This window comes from Neopelma chrysocephalum, unplaced genomic scaffold, assembly GCF_003984885.1.
Source record: "Neopelma chrysocephalum unplaced genomic scaffold, ASM398488v2 Primary Assembly neopelma1_205, whole genome shotgun sequence".
NCBI lineage: Eukaryota > Metazoa > Chordata > Aves > Passeriformes > Pipridae > Neopelma > Neopelma chrysocephalum.
Genome location: NW_020897867.1, coordinates 40,901 through 53,658, shown reverse-complemented (window position 1 = coordinate 53,658; position 12,758 = coordinate 40,901). Strand labels below are relative to the sequence as shown.

General features: G+C 60.3%; 1 protein-coding gene across 1 annotated transcript in view; it reads left to right on the top strand.

The window, feature by feature from the left end:
* Positions 1 to 428: 428 nt before the first annotated feature.
* LRP1 (LDL receptor related protein 1) overlaps positions 429 to 12,758 on the top strand; it is a gene marked incomplete at its 5' end in the record, with an annotated part of 53,224 nt that continues 40,894 nt past the window's right edge. The window contains 5 exons of the mRNA XM_027703096.1: positions 429 to 624; positions 4,657 to 4,794; positions 6,590 to 6,709; positions 7,528 to 7,656; positions 7,879 to 8,142. Coding sequence (XP_027558897.1) covers positions 429 to 624; positions 4,657 to 4,794; positions 6,590 to 6,709; positions 7,528 to 7,656; positions 7,879 to 8,142 — 847 coding nt within the window. The remainder of the gene's footprint in view (positions 625 to 4,656; positions 4,795 to 6,589; positions 6,710 to 7,527; positions 7,657 to 7,878; positions 8,143 to 12,758) is intronic.

The following is a 12,758-nucleotide window of genomic DNA, read 5'->3' as shown; positions in this document are numbered from 1 at the left end:
GGGGGTGGTGCTGGAGTTGCCCCCTCCCTGGGCTGCCCCAGGGTCCTGGGCCCAGGATGGATGAAATGCCATCCCACTCTTGTCCTCATGATTTAAAGAAACATTACTTTTTAATTTGTTCTCATTTGGGTTTGCTTGTTTTCCCCCTGTTTTTTCCTTGCCTAGCACGGAGAGCAAAGCGCCTCTGGCTCCCAGGAGCTAATTCATCCAAGTTAAATGATCTTTAAAATCTGCGAGTGCATCACAGCACTCAGCTCTTGTTTTCTCCCGGTGTAATTAATGCTCCAGCTTAAATTTCCTCCTTTCCTCAGGGGCAGGTTTGATGGATCCGACGCCGGGCTCAAACTTTCGCCGAAAGAAATCATCCCCCCCCCCAAAAAAAACCCCAATCTCGGCCCTTTAATTGAAATTTGATTTTTATTTTTTTTTTCTCTTTTGAAACAACTTGTCTCTGGGAAGAAACTGACGTTGTTTATTGTCGTTATTTCTTTTCCCATCCAGCACCGAAGACTTGTAGCCCCAAACAGTTTGCATGCAAAGATCAGATTACGTGCATATCTAAGGGCTGGCGCTGTGACGGGGAGAAGGATTGTCCGGATGGCTCGGATGAATCTCCCGATATATGTATGTATGCCTTTCCTTCCTAACCCTCCTCCTCCTCCTTTGGGTTTGTTCCATCCATTCCACGGGCGTTCCAGGGCCCTGAGCAGACATCACACAACGTCTCTACCTCAGCCTCCCCGGGGTGGGGGGTGTCCATTCCGTCCATCCATCCGTCCATCCGTCCATCTGTCTGCTGTTCCAGGCCTGGGATCCACCGGAACAAACCAGGGAATCACTCATCTGTTTTTGTCCCCATCAAAAAATGGATGTACCTGAGGAAGGAGGAGTCGGGAGCCAGGCAGTGGCACCCAGCATTCCCTGTCCTCCCATTCCCTGGGAGCAGGGACAGGAGGTCTCTGGGAGTCCCTGGGGAGCAGCTGGGAAAGTGATGCTGCTCTCCCTGGTGTGTTTTGGGATTGGGATGCTGAAATAACTTTACTGATCTGAGCTGTTGGAGCCCCTTGGACACCCATGGCCCCAGCACTGGGGATGCTCCCACCTCAGCTGGGGCAGTGGTGTCTCTCCAGGAGCAAACAGGGAGCTGGGATGGCTTGGATGGGGTGCAGGGATGGGAATGGAGGGGGTGTGTCTGCACAGGGGGGTGAGTTAGAGCTGGGCTGACACCGGGGGCTCTGCTCTGGCTGGGCTGGAGAAGGAACCACCTGTCCCTGTGTCCCACTTTCTCCCTCTGCCCGATTCTGGGTCACTGCTGGGGACCAGCAGAATCCCCTGGTCCCCTGTCCCAGTGATGCCTCCTGGATTCCTCCTGGATTGGCAGAACCGTCTCCTCCAGAGCAGCTTCTGGTTCGGCTCCGGGTTTATTTATTCCTTAAGGCAAAGTGATGCAAGCAGCCCCTCCGTGGGAGGGCTGGGGGGCTGGGATGGGCTGCCTGACTCCAGTCAATCAGCAGCCCTGGAAAATTACAGCGGGAGGACTCGGAAGCTGGAAGGAATCTGTCCTGATTGACGTGTTCCCCTGGCTGCGCGTGTCCCTGCTCGATCCATGTGGACAGGTGATGGGAGAACGGACCCCTCGGATGCTCTTCCCTCTTCCCCTTCCTCCTCTCTCTTCCCTGTGGCTGCTGGGAGCAGTGTCCGGTGCTGTGGATGCACCTCGTGTCCATCATGGATGTTGGAAGGCTCTTGGGTTTGGTCCGAGCTCCCCTGAGTGTTCATTCCTGGGGGGCACAGAATGACCTGCTGACCCTGAGCCCCTTGGAACGTGCTTGACACTTCCAGGACAGGGAAGTGGGAGCCTCAGACCGAAGCCTGGCATCTCCTCTCTCCTCACCCTGTGGGCTGAGCCCACGTGTGGGACCGAATCCACGTGTTTCCATCACCATCACGGACCCCAAACTTCGGACTCGCTCAGTCCTTGGGAATCTGTTCCCTCCCCAGCCCAGCCCTGGGGACCTGGGGGGGGTTTGGCCTCCCTGAGGGGCTCTGCCCACTTTTCCCAAGTTCCTGCTCTTCACCCCAAGGCAACGGGAGGGAGCCAGAGGGTGGCTGTGCCCCCCGGGATGCGGAGATCGGGGTCACCCCGCGGTGCCTGTGCCGTTCCCATGGGCAGGGGGATGTGGGGATTCTCCTGCCTGCTCCTGCCTGCTCCTGGCTGGGCTCATTCCCGACCTGTCAGCACATGCCCCCGGTATCTCCGGGATTGCCAGGCCGGCTTTTCTCACGGCACCAGGGCTCCCAGCAGCCTCTCATCCCCCTTATCTCTCTGGCAGGGAGAGAATGACTTTCATTGCTCCCGTTTAATCCGCGTTTGAGCCGCGGCTCCCGCGGCCGCTCCGCGCGTCCTTCGGTGCCGGGAGCTCTGCGTGGCACCAACCTGCTCCTGTCGGAGCCTCTTGGAACGCCCTCAGCTACCTGCCGGCTTCTCCTCCCTGGGGAATCCTTTGAAGTGTTCCCTGGCTTTGCTCACGTGTTCCCTGTCCCTTCCCCGTGCTGGTGCGAGCGGCTCGCGCGCGGTTCCTGCCCGGCCGCTCAGTCTTTTTGCTCCACGGAAAACACTTGGACAGGAGCCTCCATCCCATTGGAAATCAGAGGAGATGAGGGGCTCCGAGGAAGGAATTTGCCACGGCCGAGCTGTGGCCGGCGTTGGTTGGTCCATCCATCGACCTGAGGGCTCGGGAGACCTCGGGTCCCTCATCTTCCCGTGCTGGGTCTGCCTTTGATCCTGTGTGAGTTTGGGTGTGAGCCCGTGGGCAGCAGCAGGACCCTCAACTGCTGCCATCCCTGTGCATCCTGCTGGGACAAGCAGGAGCTGCATCCTGGTGGGACAAGCAGGGCCATCCAGCTCCTGCCCCTCCAGCCTCTCCCCTCACCTCGTTCCCCCCACGTCTGCGTCTCTCTCTGGGCTGTTGCCAAATCAGCTGCAGGAGAGGAAGAGCTGCTTTTCTTCTTTCCTCCTTTTTTTTTTATTTTTTTTTTTTCCGGGTGGTTTTTCGAGGTTAAACATTCCTGCCTAATTCGGCTCCTTGGGGTGTACCACAAGCTTGTCACATGTAATAAATTGGCTCATTTATTAGCGCCAGCACAGTCAAAAGCAAACAAAGTGGCTTGTGGATTAATCCTGCCCTGTTTGGGATAAGTGGTTTGATCCAGGCTCTTTGCAGGGAATAATGGACACGGCAGAGCAGCTCTGACTGATGAACTGGGCGCTTCATTTCAGCCCCTTCATTCTTTTGGTCCATATATTGATATTACTTAATTATCCTGTGATTTGCAATCACTGGGGGCCCACCCTCTGTGAAAAACAAACCTGGGCAGTGGCACCCAGTAGGAAATTCTCCCGGGAGTCACCTGCTGGGTGCCCTGGGGCTTGGAAAGGGGGGAATCCCCCATCCTCAAGGGGTGTGGCAGAGCCTGGGTGTCCTGAGCTCCGTATCTGCCATCCTGGAGGAGCCCGTGGTCCCAGTGCCCAGTTGGCTAACTGGAGGCATACTGGGACGTGTTTGAGGCTCAGAGGAGCCATCTGGAGCCCATTAGATTCCCGTTTTTCTGGCACCTCTGGTGCAGGCAGGGGCAGGGGTGTGTCACTGCAGAGGGATGGGGGCAGGTTCTGGCTGGGCTGGGTTTGTGCCCCGGGGTTTGTGGTCCCCTTTCCACAGCTCCACGTGCTGCCAGGGGGCCCTGGGCTCCTGCTGGAACTGCAGCTGCTGGGATCCCAAGGATGGGGTCAGGGTGGGGGTCAGGGTGGGGGTCACATCCTGTGTCACTCGGGCGGTGACGCTGAGCCTACACTGCCCGGAGCCGCGCGATGCGAGGATGTACCGGCACACGGAGCTCTGTGTGTGATGTAACACCGCTCTCCAAGGGGAGTTGGAGCTTATTTAGGACAAACCCCGCTGTCGGAGCCTCCGCTGAAGGTGACTGGGCTAAAACGGGACCGTGCCTGGCCACGGTGCCCGGCGGGTGCTGTGCCCTTCCCGGCGCTGGCGGGCGCGAAGGACGGGGGGCCCGCGGGGATCCACGGAGCTATTTCTGCCACTGTCCCCACTGCCAGCCCTGCCGACAGGAGAGGGAGGCACAAACGGCCCCTGGCTCCCCAGAAAACGGGATTTCAGTGGTTTTGGCTGGGCAGAGGGGTGTTGGTGGCTCTGGTGAAACGCTGCGTGTTCAACCCTGACACGGAACGTGGGTCTGGGACAGGGAGGGGAGGAGACCCTGTGGAGGGGGTCGGGATTCACAGGGGCTGTGCCAGGGCTTGCTGTTTGTGTGTCACCCCCTGCAGCCACCCCCAGCCCGGTGTGAAGCCGTGCTGGACCCTGCAGGAGCTTTTCCTGGGGTTTCAGGCCGTTAATCGATTTTCGGTGTGTTTGTTGTTTGCCTCCACGCTTTGCTTCTTTCCAGAGGAGCTTAAAAAATAAAACCTGGCCTCCTTTGTAATTTTTCCAGTTAATAATGGGAGATTAAGCCTCCTTGTGCTGGGTTTGGAGAGGCCCCCCACGAGCCTGCCCGTGCCACGGCCTCGGGACAAGGAGCGCGTTGGCACCGAGGGAGGTTTGGGGGCTGTGCTGACCCCTGTGCCCTTTTGGTGCCCTGCAGGTCCCCAGAGCAAAGTGTCCCGCTGCCAACCCAACGAGCACAACTGCCTGGGCACCGAGCTCTGCATCCACATGAGCAAACTCTGCAATGGGCTCCACGACTGCTTCGACGGCTCCGATGAGGGGCCGCACTGCCGGGGTAGGTCCGGGTGGTCCCGGGGGGGCTGCGGGAAGGGGGGGCTGCCCCACGGGGTGCTCCCCCCCCCAGGGTGTCTGTCCCTGGTTCCTGGGGTTGGGTGTGAGCCCCACCGTGCTCAGCTCAGCTCTCAGATCCAGAGATTATCCAGAGCCGCTTGGAAGTGGAATGCCCATCATTCCTGAGCCCCGAGGCCATGAAATAGCTGCATTGTCTCCTGGCTTTAAAAGCTCCAGGCCTGGGGTTCTGGTCCAGATAAGAGATACCGCTGTGGTTTTTTTCCTAATTTCCAGGAGCTTTGTCCCCCCTCCTGGCCTGTCCCCGTGGCTAATCCTGCTGGAAAACTCCCTAAAGCAGCGTGCTGCTGCGCAGATTAGTCGCTCAGAAATGTGTGTCCCGGGCTGACCCCGAGCTCTGAAGCCTCTTTGCTCCCCAACCCTTCCCTGCCTCGGGCAGGGGGGCTCCTGCCCCGCTCCGCTGGGACCCCCAGCTCCGAGGGGCTTCCTCCTGAGCTGCAGCTCCTCTGCACTGGAGAGCCCGGGGCAGCTCCTGCAGCTGTGCCCGAGCCCACAATTAATATTTCAGCAATGGCTCTCGTTGCTGAAGCGGGATCTGATTTTCCCCGGCAGCACGTGAACCACGTGCACGCGGCGAGGGCCGACCCCGGGCAGCTGCTGCTCAGGGCTTGGGGCACCTGGAGCTCACAGGGTTGAGCTTTGGGCACCTGGAGCTCACAGGTTTGGGCATGTTGGGGCTGTCGGCCCTCGGTGGTGCTGAGTCCCCCCTGCCCGTGGCCGGTGCCGCCCCAGGGAGGCATTTCCTGCCCCAGGGAGGCATTTCCTTGCAACCAGCCCCGACCTGCCTTCGCCCTGGGCTTGGGCAGGGGAGCTGTCACCCCGAGCTATCACCCCAAACTGTCCCCCTGAGCCGTCACCCTGAGCTGTCACCCCGAACTGTCCCCCTGAGCTGTCACCCCAAACTGTCACCTCCAACTGTCCCCCTGAGCCATTACCTTGAGCTGTCACCCCGAGCTGTCCCCCTGAGCTGTCACCCTGAGCTGTCACCCTGAGCTGTCACTCCAAACTGTCCCCCTGAGCTGTCCCCCTGAGCTGTCCCCCTGAGCTGTCCCCCTGAGCTGTCACCCCGAGCTGTCCCCCCGAGCTGTCCCCCTGAGCTGTCACCCTGAGCTGTCACCTCCAACTGTCCCCCCGAGCTGTCACCTAAAGCCATCACCCTGAACTGTCACCCAAAGGCGTCGCCCCAAACCGTCACCCCGAGTTGACACCCCCGTTCACGCTCCAGCTGCTGGAGCCTCGTCCTGCTCCCCTCGGAGAGTTGGGGAGCTGCCCTTGCAGACATCCCAGGTGTGGCAGTGCCAGCAGAGCCCCCCGTGCTGAACCCCCCCATCACCCACTCTGAGCCCTCGAGTGACTGGGTCAGGCAGGGCCAGGAGGGGAGGGGAGCTCCAGGCTCTCCAGAGTATCTCGTGTCCCCCAGGATTCCCTGGAGCTCCGTCCCACACCCCTCTCCTGCACCAGGAGTGCCAGGTCTTGCCCACCACTGGAAGTGGGTTGGAGTCAGCAGTGCCAGGGTCCAGTGGGGGCTGCTCAGACCCCCCCACGTGGGGAGGGTCTCGGTCCCTCTGTCCCCACCGAGGAGCTGGGAGCAGCGTGGGGGCCCCCAGCAAAGCCTGGGGTGGTGTCTTGGGGTCCCCTCCAGCCAGAAGTCGGGTCCTGGGTGTCCATCCTGTCCCTGCCCCAGTGACACCCTCCCTCCTCTCTCTCCCCTGTCTCTGCAGAACAACTGGCCAACTGCTCAGCCCTGGGCTGCCAGCACCACTGTGCCCCAACCCTGGCCGGCCCCGTCTGCTACTGCAACCACTCCTTCCAGCTGGCCGAGGACCGCAGGAGCTGCAGAGGTGGGTCTGGGCCCTCACCCCATCCCTGGTGACTCTGGGTCCTCGGGGATGTGTCCAGTGCCACCAGCTTGGGAGCAGCAAAAGGGGCTGGGCAGACCTCGCCTGTCAGGGGGGAACATGGGGCAGGTGGGATGGGATGAGACTCCATCCCCTGTGGATGTGGCTCCTGAAAGCCCAGGTCAGGAATATTGGGAGGGAGTACGGAAAAGGCCTTTGTGTGCAGTCAGGGTGCTCCTGGTGTCTCTGCCTTGGAGAGGGTGGGAAAAATAGGGGAGGGTCAGCAAGGGGTGATGGGATCAATGTAATGCCAGAAACGAGCCTGGAAGTGCTGGACTGTGGTGTCTCCATCCCTTTCATGTCCCTGTGCAGAAGTGGAAGGGGCTGTTCCTGGCTCTGTCCGAGCTCTGGGGCAGGAGCTCCGGGGGATACCTCACTGTCATCTGCCAGAAGAAAGAGCAGCTGAGCCGGGGGTTTGGGAGCTGCAGATCAGAGGGATTTGGAGTGGGAATGGAGGTTCAGGGCTGGGGGGAGGCTCAGTGGCCAGGCAGGGCTTGTCCTGCTGGAGCAGAGAGCTGGGGGCTGCCTGTCCTGTCATGGGGTGGCCTTGGGTGTGAGGGTCCCTTCAGTTCCTCAGGAGGACAATTTGAGGGTCCCTTCGATTCCCTGTGAGACAAATGTGAGGGTCCCTTCAGCTTGAGAATCGTCCCCTCCTCTGCAGCTCCGCCTTGGAGAAAACGGGGAAACCTCATTCCATCCTCAGGCAGCCAAGGGGGGCTGTTTGCTGGTCCAAACCTCGGGGTTTTCCCTGTCTTTTGCAGACTTTGATGAGTGCACCGTGTACGGGACCTGCAGCCAGACGTGCACCAACACGGAGGGCTCCTACACCTGCAGCTGTGTGGAGGGGTATCTCCTGCAGCCAGACAACAGATCCTGCAAAGCCAAGAACGGTGAGATCCCTTGGCAGGAGGAGTGTGATGCTTTGGGGCAGCTCTGCAGGCCCTGGCCCTGCTCTGGGCTCTTCCCTGAGGAATGTCCTGCTCTGCCACCTCCTCGCCTGTGCCACGGTGGTGTTTTGGCCGGACCAGAAGGGCTGGGCTGCAGGCTGCTGTGGCTGGTGTGGGGTTCAGGTGCTCTGCCCTGACCCCCCCCTTCTCCCCTCCTTCCCCCAGAGCCCGTGGATCGCCCTCCCGTGCTGCTCATCGCCAACTCCCAGAACATCCTGGCCACGTACCTGAGCGGGAACCCCGTGCCCAACATCACCCCCACCAGCGCCAAGCAGACCACGGCCATGGACTTCAACTACGTGGAGGACACGGTGTGCTGGGTCCACGTGGGCGACAGCGCCTCCCAGACCATCCTCAAGTGCGCCAAGATCCCCAACCTGAAGGGGTTTGTGGAGGAACGTTCCATCAACATCTCCCTGAGCCTGCACCGTGAGTGTCCGCTCCCCTCGGGATCCTGCTCCCCCCTTCCCCATCTCCTTGTGATGCCTGTGTGTGCCCAGACTGTGGTGGGTGAAATTGGGAAGGAGGCAGCTTCCCACAGAGCCAGGCCCCGGCCTTTCCTTTTCCCTCCCTCTTATTATTTCTAGCAAGTTTTGTGGTTTCTCTGTGCGAGGACACGAGGGAAAGGGGTGCAGGGAGGAGCGGGGCTGGGACCTGCGCAGCAGGTTTGGGGACGGCGGTTTTCGCTTTGTCGTTTGGTCCCACCCCAAAAAGTGACCGAGTTCCACCCCGAAAAGTGACTGAGAACAAACTCCCAACCCAGAGGTGCCTCTGTGGGCACCGTGTGAGTCACTGAGTGGCCGGTGGCGCTTCCCTTCCGCCGGTGGCTCCGTGGCCGGAATGAGTGTGGTTTCAGCTCCGTCTCGCTGCTCCCAGTTCCACAGGCAGAACGGGAAGGAGAGTCACTGACTGGGGCTTTGGTACTTTCTAGGTCAGGCCCACGAGAGCCTCTGCCTGGTGAGGGATCCCTGTGGGCTTCCAGCACCTTCCTCTCCAGTGCAGGGCAGTGGGAGCGGTGGGGACGTGGACGAACCGATCCCTGCAATCCAGGGAAGGTCCCGGGTGGATCCCGGAGCCGAGGGCGTTTCTCTGCCAAGGGCAGTGGGGCACAGGGCTGGATCCCGGGAATCCCGGGGGTCCTGGGGGCCCTGGGGGTCCCGGGGGCTGCGTGTGGCTGGGCTGAGCTGTCTGTGGCTGCCCTGGGTGTGTGTGCACGGTTAATTTAAGCTCGCCCTGTGTATTTTTAGGGCAGTGTGTATTTTTAGGGAGAGGCCTCACCCTTTGCTCTCAGAGGCGATAGCGTGGAATCGGGCAGGCCAGGGCTCAGCTCCCCGCTCCCCTCCCGGGCTTTAGGGAGGTCTCTGCTTTTGGTGCCCCTCCAGCTCCTCTCTGAAGGCTCCCTCGGGGTGAGGCTGGTTCCTCCAGCACAAAGGGGCTGGAGAAATGAGTTCCCCCACTGCTGAGTCCCCACTGCTGGGCACTGGGATGAGGAGATAATGTCACTCTCAGGCAGGACACTGGAGAGACCCGTGAATCCAATTAGTGGTTTCCCTCTTTATTTGCTTCTTTATGGCATTATCTGCTCCCAGCAGGAGTGGGGCCTCCCTGGTGCCTGCTGCTAATGGGGCTTGAGCTGGCATCTGATGGGGGGAGATTGATGCTGAGGGGCTGGAAAGCAGCAGCTCCAGCTGCCAGGGGAGGGCTGGGATGTGCAGCAGCTCCCATCACTCCCCTGCCTCCCTGCCCCGCTCCCTTCCTGCAGGGATTAGTGTCACTTGTGCTGTGGGAGATGTGTTAAATGGAGGCTGCTAACAGGCCTTGGCATGACCTGCTGTACCCGGAGCTTTGCTGTTCCCCTGGTCCTCACACTCCCAAACCCTTTTGCTCTCCGCAGGCTCTGGAGCTCCGGCGCTTCTGCCGCTCCCTCGGTTCCCACGTCGCTGCCTGTGGACATTTGTCACAGGCACTGATTTTCTCAGTTGATCTGAGCTGGCTGGTTCCCTACCCCCAGGGCTTTTTCCAGGGCCACACTAAAAAATCAGAGGCTGGTGAAGCCTCCCATCCATTTCTCTTACAAAAAAAAAATCCCACTTCATGTTGGAATTGGATTAGTTCTCTCACCGGTTGGAGTGGGCTGGGGGGACTCTGGGTACCTCCAGGGGATGTGTGGGGCTCGGTGCCAGTGGCCAGAGCAGGTGGGCAACGCGGCCCCTCATGGAGCAGGGGTCCAAGCTGTTCCCATCCCTGCAGGGACCTTGGAAGTGGCACCTTCCTGCCAGCCCTGGGATCCCGGCATCCCTCCGGGCGATGGCACGGGGAGGGCTTGTCCTTCCTGCCAGTGCTGAATTGTAACAAGGGGAACTTGTCTCATCCTTCCTCCCGTCCCAATCTCCCTCTCCTCCGCTCCCTGTGACAATCCAGCTCTGTTCCTGTCCGGGAGGATCCTGGCAGGCGTCGCGCGTCCGCTCGCGCTCAAGGACGGAGGCACGTGGATGCTGAGGCTGCATCCCCCGGCACCGGTGGCTGCTCTGACCACTTGGAGCATCAGGACAGGGACAGGGGCGTTTTCCATGGACCCCCCATCAGCCCTGAGCCCCTCTGGTGTGGGGCAGGGGCAGGATGTGCTCTGAAGCAACAGCCCGGGCCAGGGACGGGTCCCCGCGGACCCTCCGTGCTCGGTGGCTGATCCTTGAACTCCAGGGACTTTGTGATCCCGTGGGTTTTCTCAACCAGATTCCAGCCTCCACGTGTTCCCCCAGACAATGTCCTTGTTTGTTTGGAGTTGGGCTTCCAAGGAATTTCAAAGCCAAACAGTGCACTAAAAAATAATAATTAAAATCTGCTTCCGGGCTCTTGTGCCGCCGCATCCCGTGTCCCGGCCGGAGCTCTCTGCTCCCCCAGCTCTCCCGGCTGCCCAGCCTGTCCTGCTGCTCGTGTCCCCTCGTCCTGGGGCCCTTTGACAGGGATCCCATCCCTGGGGAACCCTGAGCTCAGCTGTGGGACCCCGAGGCGGGGACAGCGAGGGAAGCAGCGCTCGGGTCCGTGGTGGGGTTTGTGCCACCTCGCGCTGGGTTCACGTGCCCGTTCCCCACGGGTGGCACCAGGAGGTGGGTGAACGCCTGCCTGGAGCGTGCAGGGAGGCCAGGACCCTCCTGAGGAGGCCACTGTGAGCTGGCAGCAGCCCAACCCTGTGCCGGTCACTCTTGGCCTCGTTAAATCCCCGTCTCCGGCGCGGAGTGATCGGGTGACACTCGGCTCTCAGGGGAAGGCAGGAGCCCTTTGCTGGGACTGTGGAAAAATACTAGAGAACACGTGTCAGGAGCAGGAGCCCTGGACCTCTCCATGGCTCTCGGGGCAGCTCCTCTTCCCCTTCCCCTTCTCTTCACCTTCTCCTGCTCTTTTCCTTTTCTTTTTCCCCTTTCCCGTGGCTTTTTTTGCGCGGTCAGGACCGGGAGCTCGGCGATGCCAGGGAATGCATTTATTGTGCTGGCAGGTCGCTGGGGCTGGCACTGCTCCTTCCCGACCCTGGCACTGCTCCATCCCTGCCCCAGGTGCCCAGAGCTCCAGTTTTCTCCGTTCCCCCAGTTCTCCCCGTCACGGAGCGGGTCCCCTGATGTCCCCACACCGACCCCGCAGCTCCGTGGGGATTGCAGCTCCCAGGCAGGGATTCAGCAGCTCAGGATGCTGAATTCAGCCGTGGGGCTGCTGGGAACAGGCTGCAGAGGTGCCGTGATTTATTGTTTCTCGGCTCAAGGTTTGTTGTTTTCCTTTATAAAACGAGCCCCCGGGAGGGGGTTTGAAATATCAGGACATTTGATCCCGAGCGCATTACGAACCCTAAACGCTGGCAATCTGGCCACTATTAAAATGCCTTCCTGGGCAGCATCAATCCCAACACGCTCGTCTGGGAGGGTGTTTTCATTGACTCCATCTCAACCCTGTCACTGGCAATGGCCTGTCCCGGTGCCAGCGGGCAGAGGAGCTGTGGGCGCTGGGGCAGATTGATTTCAGGGCTCAATGTTGCTCTGCAGAGGAATCCAAGTACATTTCTTCCCCCCACTTTGCATGGAAAGCTATTTTTCTTCCTTGCTGCCTCATCCTGGCCAAGAAAGAGGCTCCGACGACGTGAACTCACTTGGCAGGAGAGCAGGATGATTGGTAACTTCATCTCCTGGTTCCTCTCCGTTGGGTTTTTTTTAACTGTTTATGGCTGTTCTTGTTGCAGCAGCACGGGAGAGCAGGCACTGGGTGAGGGCAAGGGCTGGGGGCTGTAGCCCTGTCCAGGTCCTCTGTATCTGTGTCCAGGTCCTCACACCAGCTCATTGTGTCAGAGGGACGACCCCATGATGATGATTTTAATCAGTCTGTTAACGAGGAGCCTGCTAGTCCCTGTTCGTTCTGGAGGCAGATCTGCCACTGAGACACTCTGGACCTCGCTGCAGCTCTGCCCAGCACCTCTGACTTCCATTACCTGGTGTTTCCCCTTGTAGGAGACAGGAATGAAGCCCCCAGGGGGACTGAGACCCCCGGGCTGTGGTGGCAGGGCAAGGAAGGGTGTTCTTGGTTCCCCCACTCGTCCCTTCTGTCTCCCCATGGCCACCCCTGAGGTGTCTCACCAGCTGCATTCCCACCTCGTTGGAGACAAAAGGGGTGACACTGATGTCCTGACTCACCAGGATCCTCTCATGCCCAGGGATGGGTTTGATTTCACATGGGCAGGAGCGTGTCTGTCCCTGCACCCATCCGTGTGTCCGTCCCGTGCCCCACAGGATCCTCTCTGCCCACCCCGGCCCCGTTTCTGCTTCCTCATCCCCCCGCCCCCAAATCACCCCAGTGACAGTCCCCGGGTTCCTGTCGGGCCTGTGTCTCTCTCCTCTCACCCAGAAGGAAGCCAAGTGCCCTCCCCTCCCTCGGCCTCTGCGGAGTGTTTGTGCCCATGGAACGGCCTCATTAAGGCAGAGCAATTAGCGGTCCCTTGGCTGCCCTCCACGCAGCCCAGAGCTCGTTCCATCCCCGTTCCTGCAGCCCAGAGCTCGTTCCATCCC